We start from the raw sequence: 26,378 nt of genomic DNA, 5'->3' as shown, positions 1-26,378 counted from the left end.
CAGTGCCCATGAAGCTGTGTGACATTTAAAAGGCACCTGAAACTTTTTTCCACAGCTTCAGTTGCCTGTCTCAGGAGATCCATTTGCTGAGTGCAAAAATTTCTGGACTCTGCTTAACATATCAACCCTCAGAACATACTAGCTTATGGCATGCACAGCCAACATCGCTGCAGAAATGCCAGGTTTAAATGGTGCGTAGTTTGGTAGGGCAACAGGAGTTTGTTGGACAGTGTGTATATAAAGAGTATTGCTACAGCACAAAAGGTGATGTGGATGTGGATGTTTGCATAGTGGGAGGTTATAAGAAGTGCAAAATCGGAACACCAGGAAGGAAAATGCTTTGAATGTCTGGGCATGATTTAAACAGCAGGAATGTGAGTATTGCCTGTGGTAGTAGTTTGATCATACACAATAGTGAGGTACAGTTCTAAATGTCCATTTTACTCACGCCTTTTTCTTCAAAGGTTAGTGGTTTGTGCTGGTTTTCACACAGGTGTAGATGGATTCACAGCATCGTTAAGTAAGCAATGGAGAATTGGCCCTTCAGTTCTCTGAAGGAAAGGCTAAGGATGCAGTCCAATTTTTTAGTTGACATAGGATGGCATTTTTCTGCTGAAGTCAATGCACCTACTTCAGTTTACAACTCCTAATATCTGGCCTGAATGCTGCAGAATGAGTAGAGGACAGGAGAAGGTAAGGAAAAACCACACAATTTGGTAATACCTATTATATAGTTAAGAAGTACAGCCTAGAAACTTTCTTTGTTATAGTGAAACTGAACTCCTCTTGGATCAACTGATGAATATGAGTTGCATGTCTTTTGAAGGGTCTTAGAGAGAGTCTTGGGTCCACAGAAGAATACTCCAATACTGTTGCTGTAATCGCAATAACAACAAAAAACATGAGAGTAGCAGAGTAAATGGATAAACTGTACCTTTTGACTGCCTCAGGCTTTGCATCTTTTGAAATGGCTTTTTGAGAAATGCATTTGAAAAAAATTGTGTTACTGTCACAAATCATTATAGTATAATTATTTTAATACTTTAGTGTTTATTATGTCTTACTGCATTATTTATTTGAATTGCTATATTAGAGGTCACAAACTTAAATGGTAGTTCTTTGGTTTTAATCTTCATAGGTTTTTTTAATCAGAGAAGCAAACACACTGCTTGGGCTGAAAATTTTCAATGCTTTTTCTCCAGCTGAGTTAATTTTTTTTTCTAAAAAATACACAAAATTCTCAGTTACTTCTGAGTTTTCATCTTTTTTTTTTAAATTCTTTTCCTCATTTTAACACTTTTCTGCCTATGGGCCATTTTTAAATGGCTGATTTAATAACAAAATTTGTAAATAGGTAGTTCTTATAAAATAAGAACATGGCCAATGTAACAAATAATTGTGTTCATAACTGCAGGAGTCTGTTACAGGGAGCTGGAAACCTGGTTACTTGCTGCAAAGTGCCTTAAAGGGCTTGCTTCTAAGTACACAGCACATATAGCTTTAAAACATATATATGTACACACAGATACACACACGTACTGTGCTACTGGGGAAAGCTCAATCAATGTAAACACAGTGCAAGTGACTGTGCAATGAAAGCATGAGTTTCAAAAAGTTTGCTCCTGTAAACTTTTGTTTTTCACTAAACTTCTGATTTTGGTGCCCAAGCCATAGTCCCCAGAAGTAGTGCCCATATTGTTCTGGTGCTTGATTGCACGAGGTTTAACCTGGAGTGGTATATTCCTGCTGATCCGCTACAAGACACTGTTGCAGCCAAGGGAACCTCCATGGACCTAGGTGTAGGGACCCAAAATTTAATCAATTTGTAAAAGCTGGTTGTTCCATCACACAATAGAAACTCTTGAGTTTCTTTGCCTCTTGAACCTTCTGTAACTCAGGGCAAAAAAAAGGTAGGGTATTTTTTTTCTCATAAGGAATCCTTTTTTCATGTGAGGTTTTCTTTAAAAGGTTCATCATTGACCATGAACATGGGCATCTAGATTCAGGAGCAAATGCAGATTTTTCTGTCACTTTAGCACTGGATTTCTAAGGAAATACCACAAGATCCAGTGTAGAAAGTTAATGTCCATCTCACTCCCTGAGCATCAGAAAACCAGATTTTTCTCAGTTGTACTTAACAAAAGTAACAAAAAGTAATGTTTCAACTATAACTTTAAAAGCTCTGTTTATGCAGTAGAACCCCTATAAAAGGTCTTTCAAAAATCATATTTTCTACTCTTGGCCTTATTCTATTTTTAATCTTTCATATTTCCTGATTGTATTTATTTTGACCTCCATCAAGTGGTTTCTCTATTACTGTTATTTTTGCAATTTTATGGTATTCTTGTAGCTTACTGTATTCTCTTTGATCTCCTCCCTTTCAGCTTTTTCTTGTGACTTTTTCATCTTTAAAAAAAAAGTTTTCTTCTTTTTCATTTTGTATCTCTGTCTCCCAAGTGCAAGCCTTTATTTTGCATTAGCAGGTAAATGTTTGGAAACCATAGAGAGTCACAAAGATTCTGGAATTTTCTACTTCTGAACACAAAATATTTCAAATTCTTGCTTCAAAGGCTTTCAGGAACAAAGAAGCTTTTCTCAGACCACTAGCGAATCCACCAAGTTCAAATGAACTGTCTTTGCCAGCAGAGATGAACTAATAACAGAACAGCATAGTCTTGCAAGAGTAGCCAAATATGTTAGGGGAACAAACATATCCTTGACATCATAAGAAAAAAATCACAGTTTATCTCTTTAATAACCATCTTCAAGGGAAATTAATGCTACTTTGTCCTTTGTGCAGAACAGTAATTGGATTGTGTGTTTCAATTATATCTGGACAAAGGCCAGGATATTGAAATACTTCTAAATATTAGATTTTCTTGTCCAAAAATTAGATTTTATTGGCATTCTCTTTCCGAGATTTCTTCATTAAAAGCTTCATTAAGCATAAATCTTCTTTCCACACAGCAAAAAAACCCTAAATTATTTTAAAAGGGTCATTTAGAGAGGTTTGTCCTCCCCTTCTCCCACTGTTTATGCTGAGAGAAGAGTTACCTAACAAGGTTAGAAGCTAACCTGCCTTACCTAGGATGGTTTTCGGCTAGTTGCTTGAACTCATTGTCCCAGTTTGGCCTTCCATAGCAGGTCTTCTGTCTCAAACCAGTAATTACATCCATCTTGTCATCATAATGTAGGGCTATGTGAGTAGCCTAAAGGCAAATTTACAAGGTAATAATTTCAGAGTCAACAACATATACCGCAAGTAAGAGGAGAAAGCAATAACACTGCTTTGCTGTGAAAGATAGAAGTATTAATGAGGGAAAGGAAACTGTGTAATTATCAAATGGGAGGAGGAGAGGAGAGGAGAGGAGAGGAGAGGAGAAGAGAGGAGAGGAGAGGAGAGGAGAGGAGAGGAGAGGAGAGGAGAGGAGAGGAGAGGAGAGGAGAGGAGAGGAGAGAGGAGTAATCAAGAGTTCACAATATTACTAGAATTGTAAAAAGTACTTCCAAAAGTGCCCAAGACCTCAAAGGAGTTCAGTTTCTTGAGATGGAATGTTTGAAACGAGTCGGGATTAAATACCTGTCTTTACTGGCCTCAGCCTAAGTGCCTCAGTCACTTTTACAAGCAGGTCTTAGATTCCTAAACTTCTTCTCAGCCTTTAAATGTCTCACCCTGCACTTCCTTCATTGCATATCCTGAAGTGACAGTCACGATTTTAAGGTTGTGTTGGAGTTTAGGAAAAGGAGCAAAGTGTACCATAACAGAGTTTGACAATAAATACTAGCAATTACATGCACCTTAAGTAAGTCCAGAGCATTCTGCTGTTGATGGGAAAGACAGCGGATGTACCAGCTTGGCAGGTGTAAAACCCGGAGTGTTTTGACTCTTCTCCTCAGGTAGAGGCAGGTGCAGAAAGTGGATCAGCTCAGGTGAAGCACTGAACTAAGTGAGCTGCACAGCTCCCAGTGCCAAGAAAACAAATCCTGATTTTCATGGGCATTTACAGTCTCTCAGCTCCACACATTACCATGCTGAGTACTTCCTAGATGCATTTAAAAACAAAACCATCATCTCTACTAATTCTGCTGCTATTGTGTAGGAGTAATACACTTGTTTTCACTACAGACTTGTTACTATTGTCAAGAAATTACCAGAGGAAAGCTAAGTTAAAAAATGGACTTTGCATTTAGTTCAGGCCCTAGCATGAACTAGGCATCATTATCACCTCTTGTAGAAGTGGCTGCTGAAATTTAGATCAATTTCCTGGGAATATTGTATATTTCTCATGCTAATGAGTCTTCCATGTTTCTTAACAACTCAATAATTCTGGTCAAGCACAGTTGTCACAAGAGGTCATGTTTCTAAAAGGTTCTTCTTCTTAGTTTTGGCCAATGTCATGGAGGACTTGGAAAACTCTAAGAAAGAACTTAATGTTTTTGGTGGGAGTGGGAGGTGGGGAACTGCAGGATTTTTTAATTGTTTACAGCAAAATTGTGCCACCGAACAGATGGTATATTTCTGCTCTCGTTAAGTGGAACTTTTCCAGGAATTTCGGTGTTAGCCCTTTCTATGGCTCACAGCATTAAAGTTGCCTAGGAATCTCAGGGGCATTGCAAGGAGCAATAGGCTGAAACATGATTCCTTGTCCAAGCAGAGGCAGACATGTGCCATATCTGTTTGACCATCTGTTGCCAACATGGAATCTACAAAGAGCATGAAGCATTGAACAAATATTATGTCTGAGGAGTAAACACCTGCACTAGGTGGAGGGTGCACTAGAAGGTATAAATTGCCCATCCTACTTGGGTTCAGTTTCACCTGACTAATGGTCGTCTATATGGTGAGACAGGGATAGAATGGGGAGAATGTTGGTTTCATTGTTTGCTAAGGGAGAAGTAAAGCAAAGCATCATCCAAATATTACTGGTGCTGAAGCTCAAATTTTGAGGAGTGATGAACTGGAATTTACTAATGATAAGTAAGACCTATAAGATGAGGGAGCTCTGTGGATGTCTGTAGAAGGTGGAGCTGTTACCCAGCACAGTTCCCTGGGATTGGTTAGAGTAGGAGAAGCAGCCACTGAAAAGCATTCCTCTTCCCCTACAGCCCTTTAAAGGTAGGATGCTGGGGGTGGGGGGGGGGGGGGGCGGTCCAGGAGCAAGAGCAGTACCAGTGCAGGAGGGGAGGCAGCACAGCTTCAGGGATGCTCTGGTGTCACCTAACCAGCAGCACAGGATAACGAGTTAGTGCTGACAGGAGACTAGATAATGGAGTTTGAAGAGAAGAAGGAGGCACTTCAGAAAAGTGCAGGGCACACAAGTGAAGAGAGTCCGACATCCCAGCAAGAATAGTTGTCTCCCTACCTGATTTCTGGCCTGATGTTTGCCCAGGAGGGAAGTGGGATGATGACAGTTGAGAGACGAGGGCAACTTTGTGTTTTGTTAGGTTCCTCAATAGCTTCTTTCAAAGCAGGTTTTAGGTAATACCCTGTGATATTGCTAATGCAGTGTTAGTTTCTCTAACTGCCATATACTTAACGATGGGAGCAGATTTTTCTGAATACAGCTTTATGCACATACCTCATTACTTGACAGAAACCCTAAGGAAAGCAGAAAGAAACAATGGGGTTTTGTGGCAGCAGAGGCAGGAGGGGAAAAGCTCTATGAAATCTATTTTTTTAATCTCTACTAGGCAGTCCTTCATTCAACAGAGACAGCAGGAAATAAAACAGTAGAGCAAAGAATTTCCTGTGAGAGTTTTTCTGGCAGGTGCCTAACTCTGATCGCAGTGTGATCTGAGTGATCCATTAAAAAAAGAGAGAGAGAAAAAATAAACTCATTTGGGTCTAGGTAAAGACTAAAGAAGTTGAATAAAATCAACCCAGTTTAAGGATTAAGTGCCTCGAGGGGGGATGGTCCAATGAAATTATGAGATGGCAAATCAGAGAAAACGTCTTTTCAAACAACATGAATTATAGAGTCTGTTGCCAAAATGTTCTGAGCGCAGCAGGTTTCAAAAGTGCTCTGGACATATATGCGAACAACAGAAATTATAGTAAATAATAAGATTAAACAAAACCAACACTTTTTATACAACCCTCCATGTTTCAGTACAAAAATGCCAGAATCTATTTAAAGACCATTCCAAATAAGTGGACAAAATGTTCCTTCACAAGCTCCTGAAAGGCTCTCTGCACTTTTCTGCAAGACACCTGGTAATCAGCGCTGCCCATGACAAGATATAAGACTGGAAGGATCACTGGCTTGATTTCTCCATTCCTGTTTTCCTAAATATGAGATGGAAACAGACGGCTTGGTGTCTTTATATTTACAGTTCTTTGTGTCTCTGCTTCATCCATCATTTATTCAGCTGTTCCTGTTCCATATGTTACCATACTGGAAAAACAAGGTACGTTAACTCAGACTCGTAACAGTTTCATTATTACCTGACTTTCATCCCAGCCAGTAAGAAATATATGATAACTTAGAAAATCATTTTTCCCTTTTTCAGCCATTTTTGTTTCCAAATGGAACAGAAGATCAGCAAACCACTCAAATGCTGATGGGTCTCGACAAATCCAGTAAAAATAAACCTGTCAGATAAAAGTAAAGAGATTTAACAAGAAGAAAACTTTCAATAAAACTTCCTAATGATTGGCTCAAGTCATTAGCTACATAGTGTATGACTCTTCTCCACTGTAAATTTAAACATAATTACATATCATTTTGATGATGTAGTTTCTATCTTTTAAAAAATTTATTTTCATCTTAAACATTGAGTGAATATATTAATGTGCTAGGGAAGATAGCTTAGTGAAGATGTACAAGTTTCTTATCTCTCCCTGCCAGTGCATCTCAATTTATAATACCTCACTCTGCATTTCTTGCAAATAACTTGATTATTCTTTGAAATTTTGGATTTATGTTCAGTTATGTTTAAAATGGAATTTCAGTTTCATTCAGCACTAAAGCAAGAAATTCCTGTTTCTCAAGACCTTATGCCATAGGTTAACAGCTAATGTGGTCATAAGACACAGTTACGTTCTTCAAGTTGGATACCCTGTATAAAACAGGCTACAGAATGCCTCTACTTATTTCTTAATGTATTTCTTGTTTAAATTGGAGCATATAATTTTAAAGTTGCCAAAGGGGTAAAACAAACCACTGTCCCATGATTGGTTTTCTGTTGGTTGAAAACCTCCTTTCTATGAAAAATTTACAGTTTTTCTCATCCAGATTTCTCAAGCTTCATCTTCCATATGCTGGATCTTGTTTTAGTTGTCTATTGGTTTGGAGAGCCTATTATTAAAGTTTTGTTCCCTTGGTAAAAATTAGTGGCTGGGATCAAGTCAACCTATAATCCTCTCTATGGTAAACCAAACCTTCCTGGGATCTGTCACTGAGAGTCTAATTTTCCATCCTTTAATCATTCCTATGGCTTATTTCTGTCTCTTCCTCCTCTACTGCAGTCAATCAGAAACAGAGCAGAGCATTTGTAAAAAAAAAAAAAAAAAAAAAAGAACCTTTTATTTGTTAGGATCTTGGCATAGGGTAATGCTTGCATAGGGAATAAAATCTTTCAAACAAGACGGTTAGTCACTGTCCATATGATGATGAGAGTTTCTATTTCGGGAGTCCTTGTGGTGGCATCTTCAGCTGGATCAGGTGAGACTCCCCAAAACCCTTTTTCTGCTCAGTTCTTACAGGCAGCTGGCCCAGCGACCGTCGTGACCACTCCAGCATGTGCACGATCCATTGTGATTTATTGTCTTAACTACATACAAAGCATCTTCTAACTAATTAACTATGTATAAAAGACTGTCCTGTGTGACCACTTCTGCAAGAACAGTTTCTGCTGACCATTTGCAAATGTCTTATCTGTGTACAAGTTAATCAATTTTGCAGCAGGAACTGCCTGCAGGAACAGTCTCGGGACTGGTGAGAATCCCTTCTCAGGATCTTAATCAACACACTGAGACATACAGCTGTCCTAGGCCAGCAGGAGCAGGAGCAGGAGCAGGAGCAGGAGCTACCTTTGGGAGTCTTCAGGACAGTCAGAATTTCCCACCTGGAAATCTGCTGCACCAATTCTGTGCTGTGACGGGGATCGGGAGTACAGCCCATCCCCTGCTTTCAGCTCAGTCTCTCGTCTCAAGGCGGTAGAGCTGTGTAGATGACTGTACTGGGAGTTCCCGTACCACCCAGGGGATGAATATCTGAAGTTCCCTGGGTGTCTGCCCAGGCACTACCCTGATGCCCGGCTGAACCACAATTCTAAGACAAATCTGACTGCAATTCTTAAAACTCGAATTCTGCAGCTCTTGCCACACAATCCATCATTACTTTTGAACAGAGGGTGCCAGACCTTGAATGAGCCTCTGTGGGCAATGTAATTTTGAGTCTAATTATTTTTATAGTACCGCCAAAAAAATAATTCACAAACATGGAGGAAGCCTAAAAATACACAATTTCAGATGAAAAAGGAACAGCATGGAGGAAAATGTATAAGCTTATAACAAAGGGACGGTTGGAACTTGTTTAATTGTGACTGTGATTTTTATTTTGTTGCAGAATCCCTTGCTTTCCTCCAACCCATCTTTCTTTGTGCTCACCACCCCCTCTGTCTTTTATTGTACCTCAATATCAAAGGTAATCTGGAAGGTCGGTCCCCAAGGCAATCATTGTGGGAGCACTGATGATTTGGAAATTGTAGCCCTTTTCCATAGGATCAATGAGATCAAGATGCATATTAGACACTTCTGAAGAGAAAAATCAGAGAAGAAACCAGAAAGCTGTAAAGAGATTTCCCGAAGATTTTTAATATACTAGGTTGTCAGGCTTCTGGTAAGGTGGTGGGAGAAAAATGTGGTAACACCATGCTTCACTGGAGATTTGGTGAAAGAGACTAACAATAATTTGAGATGTTTCCTAGATCTGAGTGCACTGTAAGGGACCATCTGTGGTTTCTGTAAGAAATATAAATGAAGTATGGTCCCAGGAAACAGAGATAAAGCATTCAGGGTTAAGTAGGGTATTTTTACAGCCCAGGAATAGGACTGTCTGCAGAACTTTAGTACCAACCATCTTGACTGTTTGCTTTTTCCCCTTCTGTTCCAATGTTTCACCTTAAATATAACCTCACTGCTTTACAGGGGGGTTGCTGCTGATTTATACTGGCATAGATTATGAGGAAAAAGCAAGCCCACTGACTTTATAGCATTTCATTTTGGTGACCAACAGCAGCATTATTTTAAATTACTGAAACTGGATAAGATCTATAGCCTTAACCTTTATGTAGTTTTTTTGTGTCTGAATCTTGAAGTCCCCACTTGTTCTGCATCCTCAGCACCTCAAAAATCGGGCCACTGAGTGCTGTCAGTCTGTATCACACCGTGGCTCTTGATTTGTAGTGAGAAATTTCTTCCCCCAGCCTCTACTTGATCATCTTATTTCTCAAGTCTTTTCAGCAGTTCATTTTATGGAAATGTATATTTGGTACATGTGTGTGGAGGGGAGGCATGTGCTTCTACATGAATAATGAATTGTGCATGGGGTAGCAACTGAGAGCATGTGGGCAGGACTGGGAGCCAAGTACATTCAGGGAAGGAGGAAGAAAAGCTAGCCAATGAGTTGAGGTGATGTGGTCTTCGAAATGAGGGACTGGTTTCCAGAATATCAGGCTATGGAGCTTGAAGGTGTGCTTTTAGCTGGTTGCAGACCTAGCTGTTACAGTAACAGCCAGTCCAACTGAATTGGGCCAAGCCGCCTCTGGCACAGTCCTCTCAAGAAAGGACATAACTTTCTGAAGCTGGAGAAATTCCTTAAACTCACCCCTGGTGCGGTTCTGCTGAAGTGGTACCCATTGCACTGCCTCTATTTTTCACATGTTAGAGGCGGACAGCTTTTGGTAATGAAGAAAGACTGTCATTATAAGAAGTATTTTTGGCCATGATTATAAGCTCAGAAAGAAAAGAGGTAGTGAAGAAGGATGGCCTATGGGTAAAAGGTCTCCATTTCCCTTAGACTGAAGAGGACTTCTAGTATAATATGTTAAAATAAATGGTGTTTACAAAGAAGTCTTCCTTTCTTTACACTGACTGCCCATAGCATAGCACAACATATTACATGTATAATTAAAATACAATAAATGCACAATAAAATTAATCCTTATTAAAACTGTAGAATAAAGCCAGCATCAATGCATTTCTATAATTAAACAATTATTCTGAATCCTACTTTTTTTCTTGTAAGCCTCATACTATTGACTGACTGCAATTATTTAGGACCCTTAAAAATCTGTTTTAGATTTATGTTTCATTAGTCTCCACCCACCCTACCCCCATCAACTACATTCATCAGCTTGATGGCTTGCCCAAATAAACTGTCTTAAATTTTCCAAGTGCTCTTTTTGCAAATTGAGTTAGATGCAGTATTGCTATTAATCAGATCTGTAATGCAGGGTTTTGCGTAGTCGCTTATTTCTGTAATACTCTCCTCCCTTGCAATGCATCCGTATTTATCACTCAGTTTCCCACTTCCTGAATTTTGTACAACAGACAAGAGCAAGAGCTCCAATAGCTCTTTCCTGTAAGGTGAAAGACCATATTTGAAAATCAGCTTCCATTGTGTGGAAAGTCATTAATAATTATCTGTTGATGACCATCCGTCTGTTTCTCCCTGCTCCCTGCAGACAGAGGTGGAGCTGCAGCTCTGGGCAAAGCCAGCTTTTCACCAAAGGGGTGTAAAAGGTGATGAAGCAGGAGATGCCCAGGGAGGCACCTTCATCCCTGACTCACGCCGCTCCGTCTTAGAGATGACTAGTCCCTGCAAAACCCTCCTACATCTGCAGCCGGGCACCTCCCTGCAAAATCCCAGTCCATCCTGCTCCTGAGTAGACCACACCACCTGTGGGCTGTAGCATTCCAAAAAAGATCGGGGGTCTTCCTCAGCCTAATTAATTGATTTGCAGCCCAGGGCGTGCAGGAGATGGGGCTTTGGCAGCCTGCGTGAGGCGCTGACTTACAGCTGGTGTGGCAGCACGCAGCCTTTCGTATAAATGCAGGACAAGGCTCAAATTCATACCCCTAAATTTGGGGCAAGGGGCCTACACTGTTCTCAAATACAGCTCAGAAAAATGGTGATGTTTGACAGCAAAAAGAGCCCAGGTTTTTAGGTCTTTGGGAGAAGATGTTTTATGGAGAGGGCTGTGGGCTGGGGTAGAGCTCAAAGCAAATTGCCTCAGGGAGGGACGGTCCATCTCAAAGCAAACGGAAGAGGCTGGTTTTGTTTTCCGCACGGTATGTAGCTGAACGTACTGCCGCAACATACTGTGGTTGTCAAAGGTCTACATGGATTAAAAAAGCAATTAGAGAAAGTCATGGAAGAAAAATCTACTAAGGGATATTAAACGCGGAGATGCAGCTCTTGCATCAAGACATTACTGAACTGCAAGTTGCTCAAAGGCAAGGAAGTGTTCACTAAAGACTTATCACTGTATGATTTTCTGGTCTGTATACTTTTCCCTAGGTGTTCATGAAGAGCCACTGGTGGAGACAGGATGTTGGGCTAGATGGATCTTTGGTGACACTCAGTAGGACCTTTCTTATGTCCTTATACAGTGTAAAAGAGAAAGTGGATGTTTGCTAATATTAGCATCTGATGGATCAGTACAATTTTATCAATTTCAGCGGCAATTGATCTGAAAAATGAGACCACTAATGTGAAAAAAAGATCATTTTATGTGTAACTAAAGCTAGCAGAAACTTTCCAGCCATGACTAGTAGTAGTGCCCTTCCTCATTGCAAAAAATGATAGGGAAATGAAGGCTCTAAGGCTATTTAATTGTGAAGAATCAATTAGATAAATGTGTACTCTTTTTGATTTGCTGGGTTTTTTAAATTATACAGCTGCAGACATTATGGAAGCTATGAGTATTTATATCTCAACCGTATGTGGGCAACACTAAGAAATATTAGTTCAATAAGCGTAATGATAGCTGTACTCAAATCAAAACGGAGTTGTTAAAAAAAGAAAAACCTCTTATTTATTTCCTTAATAGACATTTCTATGGTACTCATCATGGCAGAAAGAGAGTGCTGAATACTTTGAGGAAGATTAAATTATTTGTAATTATACCACAAGTGGAAGCTTTTAACCAATGGAAAAAAAATATGGAGCTACCCTGAGATAAATCGTTCTCACTAAGATGACTGCTAAATTTTTTAAGTAATGCCGTGAACTTCCCCAGGACCTTTCATCCAGGCTTTCAAAATACTTTACAAGCACCAATGAAGTTTAGCCTCATAACACCTGTGAAAAATAAGTATCACTATTCCCACTGCACCAGTAAGGAAGCCAAGATATAGAGAAAGGACATACAGAAATCATGATACTTTTGTATTTCACAGGAATTCAGAAAAACTGAACTCTATAGCAGAAAACTGTGGCAGAATTCACCATGCATTTATCTTTGCAGGCACACTTATCCAAGATTCTCCCTAAGCTATGGATGAACACCCTGAGGTATACTATACTCTCAATGCATAGTTAAATTCTGTTCTTTTCCCCTTAAGATAACAACAGCAACGACAATAATAACAATTCTACTTGTATACATATAGAATATACATAATATACATATACGATGGGTCTATATATATCTCTAGCTCTCCTTCCAGTGGAAAAGACCATTCTGGTACAATCGTAGTGTTTGAAACTACACTTCTTTTCACATCTAGCACGTATTTTCATTTTTATTTCCCTCCCTTCTCAGTGCTTTTTCTGCCTCAAAGATACCCCCTGGCAATTTGAACCTGTCCTCAACTCCTCAGTTACTAAAATCCCAGATGCTTTTTCAGTGGCAGCTTGTCATTAAGATGCCAGTTTTAACACTCTTTCATTTAAAAAGTTCAGCCCCTTAGTCCTGCAATCTGCTCCATATGTACTGACCCTCTCAGAGATCTGTCCACTCCAATGTAATTTCAACATTTGTCCTTAAATGTGAAATGTTGAACAGTTCCTGATTCAGCTTTTAAATTGGAAAATGAGCTAAAAGAAGCTCTAAGTTCCAAAAGCTACCACTTGCCATGATCGATAGGGAAGAGAATGTTTAATGCTGATTTTTGCCTGTTACCTTCTACCCCTTACCTTACTTCACCCATTATCTCTTCTTCACCTATCCTCTGCCAGTGCTGCCTCACATACCCTTGGCAGAAGATGTATAACAGGTTAGCAGATCAAGAGTACGTTAACTTAATTGGTGCCATCCATGCTTTACAGACCCCAATATAATTTTTTCAACAAAATAATTAAAGTGGTTTGAGGCAGTAATATGTATCTTGATATATGCATCTCATCCAGAGCTTAAATGCCTTTTTTTATTCCTTCTATGCTGGCTAATATCCTGACTTTGCAAGGTGAGAAAAGCAGCTAATGGTCACTGAATGCAGCATTCTGGACCAGAAGACACAGCCAAAGGGCCCTCATGAAACACGCAGCTGGACAAGGAGCAAGTGCTGCCCTTCACTTCCATCTGAGATGACCTCGCAGGATTTATTTTTGGTAGGAAAGAGGACAAATTTCTCTTCTAGCTCTCTATCTGTCCAGCTATGAAAGACATTCCACGTTTATCTCCAGTTGCTACCGAAAATCGGATTCTTCAGCTTTTACTAAAACTCTGCAGCTAGGGCTACCTTCTTCCTCAGGGAATGACAGTGAATTTGGGAGACCCTACCCCACAACAGCTTCTGAGGCAGCTGGAAAGCGAGTGACCGCTGCTGAAAGTGAGTTAAAGCACTCAAATGAGTCTCTAGCTCTGAATTGCCTCTCTCACCTGGCAAAATAGCTCATTTGTGCAACTTTTTGATGGAGCGATAAACTTTCCCACCTACCTTCTGCAGCATCAGTACTGTGGTAGGGTTGCAGCATTTGTACCAAATGGATTTTAAAATAGAGGCAAATGGCGTGACGCCGATTCCTGCTGCAATGCACACACTCACTTGGTAGTGGAAGACGTCTGTGGTTGCAGATCCGTATGGTCCATCCACGGCTAGTCTACAGCAACAAGACATTTAGTCAAGGGTCAGCAACATATAAAATGACAGAAAGGTTGAAATTTGTTAGGCTACATGCTTTCAAAACTGAACTTCTGTTAAAATAAAAGAGAAAATACATGTCTAAGTTGGCACAGAAATTACCCGTACACATTTAATTTTCAGTGGGTGCCACGTAATAGCAAAGCAACTGTTTTTTCTGAAGTGAGAGAACAAGAGCACCCATGTGGTTTTGGGGCCTGGCCATCTATTTAAGCATGCAATTGCAATTTTCTGGCTTTCTGCAATGTGATTAGTCATATAATTGCATGTCCAAATTTAGCTGTGGAATTTGCATATTTGATTACAAATTACTGAAAAGCATCCTGTTTTAGAGCTTTATTTTCTATATTGTATATATCAAAGTAAAGAGGAACAGATTATATTAATAATTTTGAAAAGTTCTCTATATGTGTTGAAGTAATAAAAGAGCAAGCAAGAAGGAGGTCATCATATGCAAGGAAACTACTATTTTCTCAGCTCTTTCTGAAAAAACAGTATTTCAGAAATACATTTTTGGCAATAATACTGTACTTAGTATCTGACATAAAGGCAAAATATGTAAAGAGAAATGCTTGTTTATGTTACTACCTCCTATAATCAGTGTTGCTGATGCTGAGGCATTCATTTTGGTCAAAATTAGAGATGAAAAAGATTATTAAATAATCAGATTCATTCCTCTAGCAACATGGAATGTAAATACACACAGTACTTTGGAGTGCTCTGTCCAGTCTGTCTTTAAATAACATAAGCGCTCTGGAAGATGGTTTCACTAACACCCAGTCCTTAGGAAAAATTAAGTTTTCCTTCTTCCAGATCTTCCGTTGTTTTGTGCTCTTTATAGCATGAATCATCTTTAAAATTCAGCTCAAATACTACAAACAAATATGCAGACATAAGGAAGAATGAAATGTTTTAACAGGAAAAGAAGGGGGGATCACCAAGCAATGGTACATACAAATATAGGGACACAACATACCTGAAACCCAATTGTTGCTTTCTTAAAGTATACCTGAAGTCCTAGCAAACATTTTCCCTTTCATTTGTACTTGTCACTTTTATTTCAGTATTCCAAATGCTCTACAAGTGCGGTAGCAAATGAAACAGCTACTCGGGGATATCTTTTGGAAATCTGGCCTTGAGTATAAAAGAAATAATCTTTTTTTCAAAATATGTATTGTTATTCAGGTTATTGCCCAGCCCTGTACTTTTTGAGCACTCAAAACTTCCTGTAAAATTCAGTTACTTTAGGCTATATATGTAAAGTGTCTGAGAACGGCTTTCAGGTAAACTTTCTATGTAGTTCAACGTGGGCTTGGGAGCAATTCTCATTAGTGTTAGTAGATTGAGAAAAAATTGATCTGGAAGGAGTTTCAAGAGATTCTTTAATCTGTTTCTGTGCTACAAGACAGGATCAATTATTTCTGAATCATTCCTTACAGAGATTTGTCTTGTCAGTCTGCTCCTAAATCCTCAGGTGACAGAGATCCCATCATTGCTTGAATGCCTTGCTTAGCCGTAGAGAGAGCTTAGCAAATACAAAGACTCACAGAAGTAGGGAGGAGAAAGCAGAAAAAGAGAAACTGACCTATACAACCCATTCATTTGATCTACAGCGGGTGGAGGAAGGGAGGAAGGTAGTAAACAAAGTGACAAAAAATATTACATTTACATTTGCATTTGCCAAGGGAGGAGTAGAAAATAGTGCTATAGACTGTTTCTAGCTGTGGCTTGGATTGTCCATATTCTTTGTCTTTATCTACACAATTTCATTAGAAAGAAGCATTATACTTTTGGGGAAGGCAGGGAAAGAATTTAGTTTTGAAAAAGAAATATTAACAGATTCTTGTATTATTTTTAGAATTTAAACATTTGCTGATCAGCATTATTGTGTAGTACCCTGACTGTAAGAGAAGTTAGATTTCAGGACAATGTGCTAAAACAGCAATTAAGTGAGCCAAAATCCCAAAGAGGCATAATATGGAACTTGATTATTTTCACAGAAATAGTCTAGTCTATGGTCTTATCTCTCAAACTGCCCAGAAGTCACAACTAACTGTCTTTGCTATGTGTATAAATGCTTGTACATTTTATTTTAGTCTTCTTTTATTAATTACATAGTTTATTTTTAGAACCTTACCATATCATTCAGTTGCTATGTCTTCTGTCTTCTGCTCAGTTTCTGCTATATGTTATTTTTTAATACAGTCACCAATTTGGTGTTTATTGTTAGATATTGATATCTGTGAAAAAGACTTGTTTTTTGCTTTATTGCTACCTTAACTATTGATATATTCTTTTTAATATATTGCAAGAAAGCAACTGAATGATGGCATTAGTCACCCTAACAAGATTAAAAAGAAGAGCCTTTATATATCTGACAGAGCTGTTAATTTCAGGCCTGCATTGTGGCCAGCAACATTTGATAACATTTTTCTCTTTCTCATTCTTTACATGGGCTGTCAATCACTTTGGACCATTTTTGCTCCAGTTCTGCTGAAACGGCATACTTCTCATTCCAGTTGCCTTTAACAAAGGCATGGCTTTCATTTCTAATTCTTATTAACTGATAAAATGCAGGGACTGGACCAGACTTTCTTCTCTGCCCCCACCCTCTAGTACACCTCTGTAGCTCAGGGGTGTCTATAAGCTTTTTAAGGGAATGTTCTTTATCATCCAAGTCCCATTAAATTATATAAATGTAGTTAAACAAGTGCTTTTTGCTGTTCAGTTTTACTAGAACTCCCTCATCAAAAGCAATTTTCCAGGGGGAAAACAGTCCTTTCAGTCCCAGGCCCTACACACTCCACCAGAATTGAAATGATCCTGTGCTGAAAATCTCCACTACACCTGCAAGGAGCTACATGGTTTGAATCCATTACGTATAGAGCCAGGTGCTTAGCTAGTGTAAGTCAGAATGGCTCCATTAACTTCAGCGGACTAGGTTGCTGACTTGCGACAACACAGCATCAAGCTTTTGCTTGGATTAAGATGCCACAGATACAGAATTTGAACGCCAATAACCTTTATAAAGTGGAGCAGGGTTTGGAAACCGGAGACAGAGTTGAGGGAGATTGCTGGAAAGAAGTAAGGTTCAGGCAGAAGTTTCTGGGGCCACAAGATATCTAAGTAACTGAAAGGGAAAAGCTGGAATTTTGGATGGCAGGTGATGGGTGCCATCAGAGCATAAGCATACAGGCACAAAGCTAGCAGACAGCTTCCAGTGTCGTTTGAATTCAGTTCTTAAGCACCTATCTGTCAAAATGGGTATCTTTAGGTGTAGATAGAGATGTTAGAGATTTAAATGATAGCAACAGAGATGTAGATAATGATATGGACTTTAAATCTTGGATTAGTCATCACATCTTCTTGGTAGCTGTTGGCCTATATTCATGACTATGTGTATTTGTGGGTTTTTTTAGCATAATGGCATATTTATGGATCCAGAACTATGATCTAATACTGTATCATATAGAACACACACAAAATTAATTATAGTTAAAATGTTAACATTTATTTTAAAATGTAGAATTAACATTTTAAAATGTATTGTTTGTTATTCAAACCTTGGTAACATCCACAATTCCTTGAAAACTTTTTCCTCTGCTCCGAAGGCCTTGAAGAGGGCTGCAGTCCAATCCCCGGCGACCCGTATGTGAACACTGAAGAAGTCCTCCTCGGGAGCTGAGGTAAGGGTGAAAGGGTGCCACTCTAGCTGTGAGACAGATGGGCACTGTAGAAAGATATATTGACCAGGTCCCATTTTAAAGCCGTGTTTCTTCATGTGAAGCTCAAGGACTCCAGAGGAATGTGTCACCACCTGAACAATAATAAGAGGACCTGTTTTATTTTCCTTCAGAAGAGTAACTGTTTCCATTAGGTTACAGGTGACTTTGCAACCATTTCTGCTTGAGTTGAACCACAAGTTAATGCAAATTGGGATGCACAGTAATTTTTAAATGTCCTGTAGATTATGCCCTAAACTGCATGTTGCAGTGCTGTTGCTGCCCAATAGCTTGAGAGCACATACAGTGTGTTCGTGGGGCAGTTTGCTTTGTGAGTGTAAAAGACAGAGGAAAGGCTGTAACAGTTCAACAATTTGTCAACTTTCTATCTTAATAGAGCCTATGAAAAAGTGTTCCTTAATAGTCTGGAGTAATTTCCCAGTTTTACTCTCATGTGACACAATTAACATGCATGGGATTATTGTGTGTTTGGCAAGAAGAAAAGAGCCCAGTGAGCTCAATTCTATAATATACTTTTATTAAGAGGTAATCTCAGTTAAGCAGCCAGTTTTATATGTCACACATAGTATACTGAGATTCTCAGATCACAGCCACTCTGTGAAATCAGCAGCAAGACTTATCCGACATGCTTTTCCTCTCACACAAGATAAGCTTGTTTCTGATTGCCAGCTTGATACATGTGGACTTGGCTGCTTCAATAGTGCCATTCCCCATGCATTCTGCTGTGACTTAAACAGGCCCTTAGCGCACAGAGATATTTACAACTGGGATAAATTGTTACAGTGGTATTAATGAAGCTTCGACTGTTTATGCTAACTGATAATATAACCCTTAATCTCCTTGGAAGCCTCCAGATTTGAAAGTAAAAACCGTGTCCTACTGAAGTCGAGGGCATTTACTGCAGTGGAACATGGCTTCAGTTCATGAAAAAGAGAGACCCTCTGTGCAGATGTTTGTGTTATGGTGGTGTAAAGTCTGGTACTTCGTTAATCAAGTTTGGTCCTGTATGGAAGGAATATTCTTATGGACTTGCTATTGGAATAAATGCAAAACCTAAAATCAATACTTGGCTGAAACCATGGCAATGATGGAAGAACTGCTGAAGCTAGGAGTGAAAAATGAGGTCATAATATAGAGAATTTACCTATAAAAGATAAAAAAAGTCATTGACATAACGTTTCTTTTACGCAGACGTGCAAGCTATGTTACATACCTTAGTAATGACCACCTCCTGTTGAAATCTCCAGAATCTAACAATTCTTTCACAGACGTACAACACCATTGGACTTAAGACCCACTTCCAAGCCTGTAGAAAGTTGCATATTAAAAAACAACATTTATCTGAATGTCTGAAAAAATATTTTGCATTTCAGGTTTAAATCAGCAGGTAGCCTAAAATGAAATTATTTGATTTCTTTTCTGTGATTTTTGGCTTGCCTTTCTCAAGAGAGTATTTCTGTTGCTACTGCAGCAGTTCTGGCTTTCTTGTGGAACAGACATATGGGACTCCTTCACAGATGCACTCCAAAAGCGGTGCTAATATCTATCTGTATTCTGGCCAAGAAGAGTCCTTTAAAATCTTTTCCTACTAAAAGGCAAAAGGATTAATCTATTTAGGTGTTACATATACTTGTCATTGGACCTGAAGATGTATAGATGCATACAGCTATACAATATTATCCATAGCCTTACTATTTTTTTGCTCTTCAATGTCTAAAATATTTCAGAAGGGTCAGATAGGAATAGCTTTTATTGTCAGCTGTGAGTTTTCTGATGCTGCATGAGAAAACATTAAGTCCCAAATATTCAGTTAGAGGAATGGGATACGTTTTCATTTAATCCATTAGTTGGCTCTGTATCAATAAATGTGTTTTTTTGATCTAGGATACTGAGCTGGTCATACTTTAAGTACTGCAGATGATTGCTGTGCTTGTACTTGCTAATCGTATGTACTGATCACTGTAACAATCAAAGATATTTGGCTATTCAAGTATACTAGCTGATGATTTTACTGAGTTGCACTGATAGCTAAGATAATTAGATGTAATTGAATCTTCATGATTTAAAAAAATATTTTTTTTTTCTAGAAGAGATACTGTTTTATTTCCAGTTTTGTTAATTACACAGCTCATTCTAGCAAACTGAAGACTCCACAATCGTGTGGCTTTTAAAATCTCCAAAGAGTAACTTTACTTGCTGAAACATTGACTTTGCTCCACAAGCTGGGTAACAGGGGTTATAAAGTATCTTTTATGAGAAGCAAGCCATAAAATTACATGGCTTCCTTAGAAAGTGCTAAGAGGATGGGGTGGCAATTTCCCAAGGTTACGTCTTGAAAATTAAATTAAAAAAATGCATGATTTAATAATGGGAAGAAACCAGCCTAAGCCAGAAGATTCTCAGTTAAAGCAGAAACTCAACACATCCGTTGTCCCTAAATACTACAGGTGTCTCTGCACAGTGGGTAATCTCACGTCTTGAATATATTTGCATATATCAAGCCACAATAATGATGAGACCTGTTTTTCCTCCCTTCCATTTGTACTACCTGTAAATAAAAGCATGTGACAAGAATGTTAAGGCTACCCTCTGCGAGAGCTCAGCTGAGATTTCAAAGGTGCCATCGCTCCCAGTGCAATGGAGCATTCCGTCCAAAATATCTTTTGGCTGGTTTGGGACAACAGGGCATCCACCAGGAGGGATGGGCTGCTAGGCAAGACGGCTCCTGGCCGGCTAATCAGGGCATTGGTATTCTTGCCCAAGTGGTGTTTCCTCCTATAATGAGAATGAACTGAGATGGGGCAGCGATGGCTCAGGAGGGGCTGCGAGGATAAAAGTCCAGACGCCCTGGGTACAACACGAGTGCTTCATTGTCCTCAGTGCGAGACAGATCGGGCTCCTACCTGCTGAAATATGGAGGAGGGGAGCAGATGTGGCATGACTGAGCGAGGGGCTCCGCCATGGAAGCGTCCCCCGGGAGCCGTGGCCAGTGGGGCGTGCGCTCTGGTGTCACCTCACGCAATCCCAGCTGTGCACCAGGCTGTGCCCTCCCTGCTCAGTCCCACCTGCGCCTGCCCCTGCTGGTGCCGCGCAAGCCTCGTCATGGCTTTTTAGCCTCTGAATGAATTTGTGCTATCTATCTGCGGTGTCTAGCAAGTATCACACCATAGCACACTACCCATCCAGCAAAGCACTGTTCTTATAGATGATCTATGTGCCATACGGTATAATCACAATTCATTTAAAGTAATGGGACTTTGCTAGTATGGCCTTGGGTATGCAGGAAAGTGTGGCAAAATAGGTTTAACACGGAGAAGGGGAAGTTCTCTCCAGTTAGCTTTATGATAATGAATGTCAGGACATGCTGTTGGAAGCAAGCTTGTGTCTATATTCATGGTGCGTAGCCATGTATTGATTTTTATGGCGACGTTGTAGCTGAAATTTTTAGAGAGGCATTCATTTTCTCATTAATATGCGGGTTGGATAGTGGCTAACAATAGTTTAGTTTAAGAAAAAAATCTATGTCAGCCATTAAAAAAGCTACAAGACACTGAATGCTAATTTTTCTCCTTTAGTTTAGGATTTCCTTTGGTATATTTTCTCTTTTTGGAAGAAACAACAAAAACTTGCATATGAGCAATCTAAATCTCGAGCTCTAAATGTTAAATGATTTTGTTTGGATGCTAGACATCTGACATACTGTACAAGTCTGCTACTTAATTACCCCCTGTGGATTTGCAATCTTGTTGCAGCAAAACCACCCTTCCGTGGGACATTTTTCCTGCCTTTTGCCTTTCCCTTTCATAATTCATTGTTTCAAATTCTCTCCTTATTACCTGACTTAAGACATCAAGGCTGGACAATATGAAGCATGTGCCCCGAAGCAAGGACATAATTTTATCTCCAACTTATTCTCCCTTGGTATTTAGACTATCCATATTAAAGTACTATTAGTTAAAATAATAATACTAATTTGCATCCCTAGCTTTACTGTTCCATTGTATTTTCTGTATGTCTACCCTCATAAGGTTTTCACTTGGAGGCTACGTTTGTGCAATGAACACATCAAGGATATTGGTGATACTGAATAATTCAAATTAAATGTACACAACAGATTTAAATAGAGCAGAATTCTGAAATCCATACCCTTCAAAGGGAGTGTTGCCTAACTAAAGGATCTTCCAGAAATAAAAATTATTATTAATGACACCAAAATTTTATACATCACTCTTCATCTGTACCTGTCCATACTGACAGAGAAGGTCGGGATCACTATCTTAAAGCACAGGGCGAGGTCATGGAATGGAAATGTGAAACTACTCTCTAAACATGACACTAAGTAAGTGCCAGTCACTAGCATACACTCCAGCCCTCTGCTCCCCAAGATGTTTGGCCTCCCAAGGGAGAACATGAAGTTAAAAACAGAAGACAAACATCACTCTTACCACAGGTTTGTTGCCAGAAAACTGCGGCAAAGGGCACTGAGTGGCGTTCTCCCATTCCAAGTAGTGATCTTTACAGTAAGTGACATTGTGAAGCAGCAGACTCTGAGACGTCTGACCTCGGACAAGCTGACTTAAAACGAAAATGTTCATCAGTGATATGCCTCTTTGCAAGGTTTCTGTGCGTCTGTAGTTTTTGCCCTAGTAATCGAATGCAGATCAGGAGATAACTGAAAGTTCAAGAACTGGCCATTTCAACCCTGTTCTGCTCTCTTGTTCAGATCACCTTTCGTTAGCTTTGCCATGACTTTTTGGCCAAATGCAAGAAGTGTGTTATAGTATTAGTATACATCAATGCAGCTGAAGTGTAGAGAGTCCTTGCATAGAAAATTTACATTTTGCTGTTTGTGGCAAAATTAGAATGATTTCCAAGTTCTTTGGAGAAGGCACTTTGACCTCCTCTGTATAAGAGCATCTGCTATTCTTTAGAAAAATAATACAATTTAATAGTGACAGACTTTGTCTTTCCTTTGCTGCTTTCTGAATGCATTTTTAAAAGCTGCAGATAAAGTTGGAGGACCATAATTAGATGTATACTCTCTAAACATATTAAAGTCTAGCTTCTTTACTTCTGAGAATGTTAATGATGTGAATTTTCCCAACATATCAATCCTGACTGTTCAGTTTAAATGGGTTTCAGCTGGTGTGGATTTTTGGTAGAGAAGGAAGACTTTTATGGGGAAACCCTGTTTCATATTGTTTCTTTGAATTTTCTCTTCCTTACTTACTTTGGCTCTACAATGTTAGCCTGTCCTGCCCCACTAGTCTAACAAGAGACAAGGAGATAAGAAGTGCTGCCTTCTTTTACGTGGCAATGTCATCGGCTGCCACCGGTTCAGACAGAAAGACAGAAAAGGAGGTAGGCTTGAGTGAGTTTTGTTCAATCATCTGGGAAGGAGGAAGAGGTGGGAATTGGATGAAAGCTTGGGTTTTGACTCCTTTTCATAAATGGGGTAGTGGTAGGGATGTGCTGGGGCAGCAGGGAGCTGCTCTGTTGCAGCACACTCCAAGCCTGGAGCAAGCAGCATACTCAGAATGCTATCAATAGGGCTGTTAAATAAGTGTCCCCTTTTGGGGGAAGTCTCTTGTTGAGGAGTGTCGATCAGCTGGCTAGGCAGAGGGATGTTACAAAGCTGAAGGTTTAAAGGGTTCATTATAGTTGTTTGAAATTGCATTCTAAAAGATTTGCCAGTGAGAGGGGAGGGGGCCATTTTAATCAGGCCAGGGTACAGTGTATAGCATTTGTTCGCATCTGTGCCTCTGAAACTTGGGACTAATTAATTGGGCCAATTTCAGGAACACTCAAAGCCAGACTGAATGTGGCAGCTCTTAAATCACAAGGAAAGAGGTGAGAAAAGTAACACGCCAGAAGACATAGTACTGGCCTGCTCCCTGCCCCATGGTGACGCCACATACCTCCAGAGAACAGGTACACACACACTCTTGTGGGCTAGGAAGTTCCTCTGTGTCAAAGAGTAGTGGTCTGTACATACTTTAGTGGTGGCCAATATCATATGAATGTTTTACAAAACAGACATAAAAAGTGTATTACAATAACACCAAGTGACTCTGTCCTTAAGTCTAGAAAAGCTTACCTACAGCTTGCGGCCATGTGTATGCTAGATAGTCAGAAGGAAAAGATCTATGGAGCGAAGCAGTCTTTGTTGAGGGCCTTGCAAGGAACACATTTGAGGGCTACCTAAGGCTTAGGACTAGGTCTGTTTTGGTCCTGTGAATGGATCTCTTGTTAGTGCTTGGCACATAGAGATGTGTTCCTGTCGGTGTAGTTTCATCCCAAACCACTCTGTGTTATGCAGTCCAGGGATTGCACCATGGTATAAGTTAAACCTAGGAGGTGAGGAGGACCATGAGATTTGCCTCAAAACTGTACTCCCTACCTGAATTAAAATGTCAGTGTAGATGCACCACTGTAGATTTACATTAATAGTATCACAAAGAAATGAGAAAAGGAAATGGGGGGAAAGCACAAAAGGGAGAAGAAGCAGAAGATGTCAATGAAGCTGGAAATGGAAGATGGAATGGTTTCAGCACTAGGCACCTTCTTACTCTAACTCTGCATTGACAGGGGATTTATCAGTCCCTGAGCTTCTCATGGAGGCTCCCCTGAACCTGCTGTCCTTTGGTGTAAGAATCAGAGCCCTGCACCAAGATGATGGACCTTCCTCTTGTGCTGAGGAACAAGGAGACAGTCAGTGACCTGGCAGTCATCCCTCTCCATAAAAGCCGCCTGACTCGACTAGTCATAAACTTGAGTTGTTTGTTACTGCAGTCATTTAAGCCTGGTTTGTAATATAGTGCCTACTGCTACTGCACAGTTTTTTTCTATGGTGAGGAAATTTGGGGTTCTTTTCCCCACAGAGAAAGACCACCAAAACCACTTTACATTTATGGATGCAGAGGAGAATGGGCACAGGGACATCCACCATAGGGTAGCTGACATGCTGAAAGCTTGTCAAGCTTGTACAAGCTCTCTCACAAAATGCCTAACAAGACCTATCAGCAGAAGGTCTATCCCCTATTAATTTGAACCCACAAAGGTTTGATTCCTAATCTGTAATGCCCCAAGTTCCCAGGGATGAAAATTCATTCAGATTGATGCATTGATAAGGTGCAGTTTGTCAGATGGTAGAAGAGTGGTTAAAAGAACTAAACCACACTTTTAGTCCACAGAAAAGTGGTGTGTTTTAATTCCAAAATGCTTTAATTTTGCAATCTGTCTCCAAGCAAAGATCCCAGCAGTTTGTTAATAGAAAAGCAAAGGATTATAGATTGGAATCATGTTTCATCTCAAACTGTGTACATATACCCCAGGTAGTTTATGCAGACACTTACCCCATACCATGGATTATTAAACCAATGAAGAAAACCACGAAGAGGTGATGGGTATACCAGAACACCTCATAACATGACCTTCTGATGAGCTCAGTGGATGAAGTCATGATCAGAATTAAAGCCACAGTTATCACAACTCCAGTTATTCCAGCTATGGTGGTTAGTAACTCTCCTGTTGTGTTCTAGAATAAGAATACATTATTAGTATTAGTAGTTATTGTTGTTATAATTGCTATTTTTATTACTACTTCTGTTACTATTGTTTCTGTTGCTGCTATTACATACAAATCCAAAATCTAAGAAATATTTTCAGCATAGGAACAAAACCAGAACAAGACATGGATGCAAGGCAAACCTCCATTTTACCACAGAAAAGCATGGAAAAACATTCCTCTGCTCTATTTCCACTCAGGCTTATCCCAGACAGATGTGTAAATGCTTGCTGCCACTTACTTATTTCAGGAATTGAAAAGAGGAAATTAGACAGTCTCATTAGTACTTTTATCTATTTTGCTTATGAAAAAGTGTCTCAGAAAAAAAGGAAAATTATTAGAGAAATGAGACAATTAAACCTAGAGATGTAATAAGCAAAACAGCACTAGAAACCAGCTTATTCATTTGAGGGTGATGAAGTGAGGTGCTAAGACACCTGCAACCATAATGGTGTGGGGCTCTTTTGTACTTATTTTACTTCAAAGTTTGTGGGTTTTTAGCAGCCCTGAAATGGTGTATAAAAATGGCATGCTTTCATTTACCTAAACAGCGTATCTCATTTACCTGTTCCTTACATATAGCTGGAGGTACATTGGAAAATACTTGGGTTTATTTTTTAAAAGACATATTTGTATTTACATTTTTATGCTCGTCAGTGATTAAACATTAATATGCTGGGCTAGAACATTTTCTTTCTTGTTCATGACTCACAGACATCAGCACAGGTCTGTTACATCTGTCTAAACCCACCAAAATAAACTGAAGTGAGAATGAAGATTTATTTTGAACACAACAGTCAGATGCTGATGTCAGTTGTAAAGTGCAAATCATGAAGAACAGCAGTAAAAATCTCACACGCAAGATGAGGCTCAAGCTAAATATGCCAGCAGAGTGTAAATAAAGTCCCCATTTGGCCTGCAAAGCATATATATCTGTTTTCCTGGTGCTGATGCACAGGAATGAAGGAGCTCAGCA

At 39.5% G+C, this 26,378-nt stretch overlaps 1 protein-coding gene across 1 annotated transcript in view; it reads right to left on the bottom strand.

Annotated features, from left to right (window-relative positions):
* Nucleotides 1–748: 748 nt before the first annotated feature.
* The window catches only part of NOX3 (NADPH oxidase 3), a 39,488-nt gene continuing 13,858 nt past the window's right edge, over nt 749–26,378 (bottom strand). Inside the window, exons 6-13 of the mRNA XM_049801211.1 lie at nt 25,191–25,372; nt 22,281–22,410; nt 19,049–19,141; nt 17,656–17,909; nt 13,889–14,051; nt 6,446–6,592; nt 3,085–3,209; nt 749–875 (exon numbers count right to left, since the gene is read on the bottom strand). Coding sequence (XP_049657168.1) covers nt 749–875; nt 3,085–3,209; nt 6,446–6,592; nt 13,889–14,051; nt 17,656–17,909; nt 19,049–19,141; nt 22,281–22,410; nt 25,191–25,372 — 1,221 coding nt within the window. The remainder of the gene's footprint in view (nt 876–3,084; nt 3,210–6,445; nt 6,593–13,888; nt 14,052–17,655; nt 17,910–19,048; nt 19,142–22,280; nt 22,411–25,190; nt 25,373–26,378) is intronic.

This window comes from Accipiter gentilis, chromosome 5, assembly GCF_929443795.1.
Source record: "Accipiter gentilis chromosome 5, bAccGen1.1, whole genome shotgun sequence".
Taxonomy (NCBI): domain Eukaryota; kingdom Metazoa; phylum Chordata; class Aves; order Accipitriformes; family Accipitridae; genus Astur; species Astur gentilis.
This window is presented reverse-complemented; position numbering and strand designations above follow the sequence as displayed.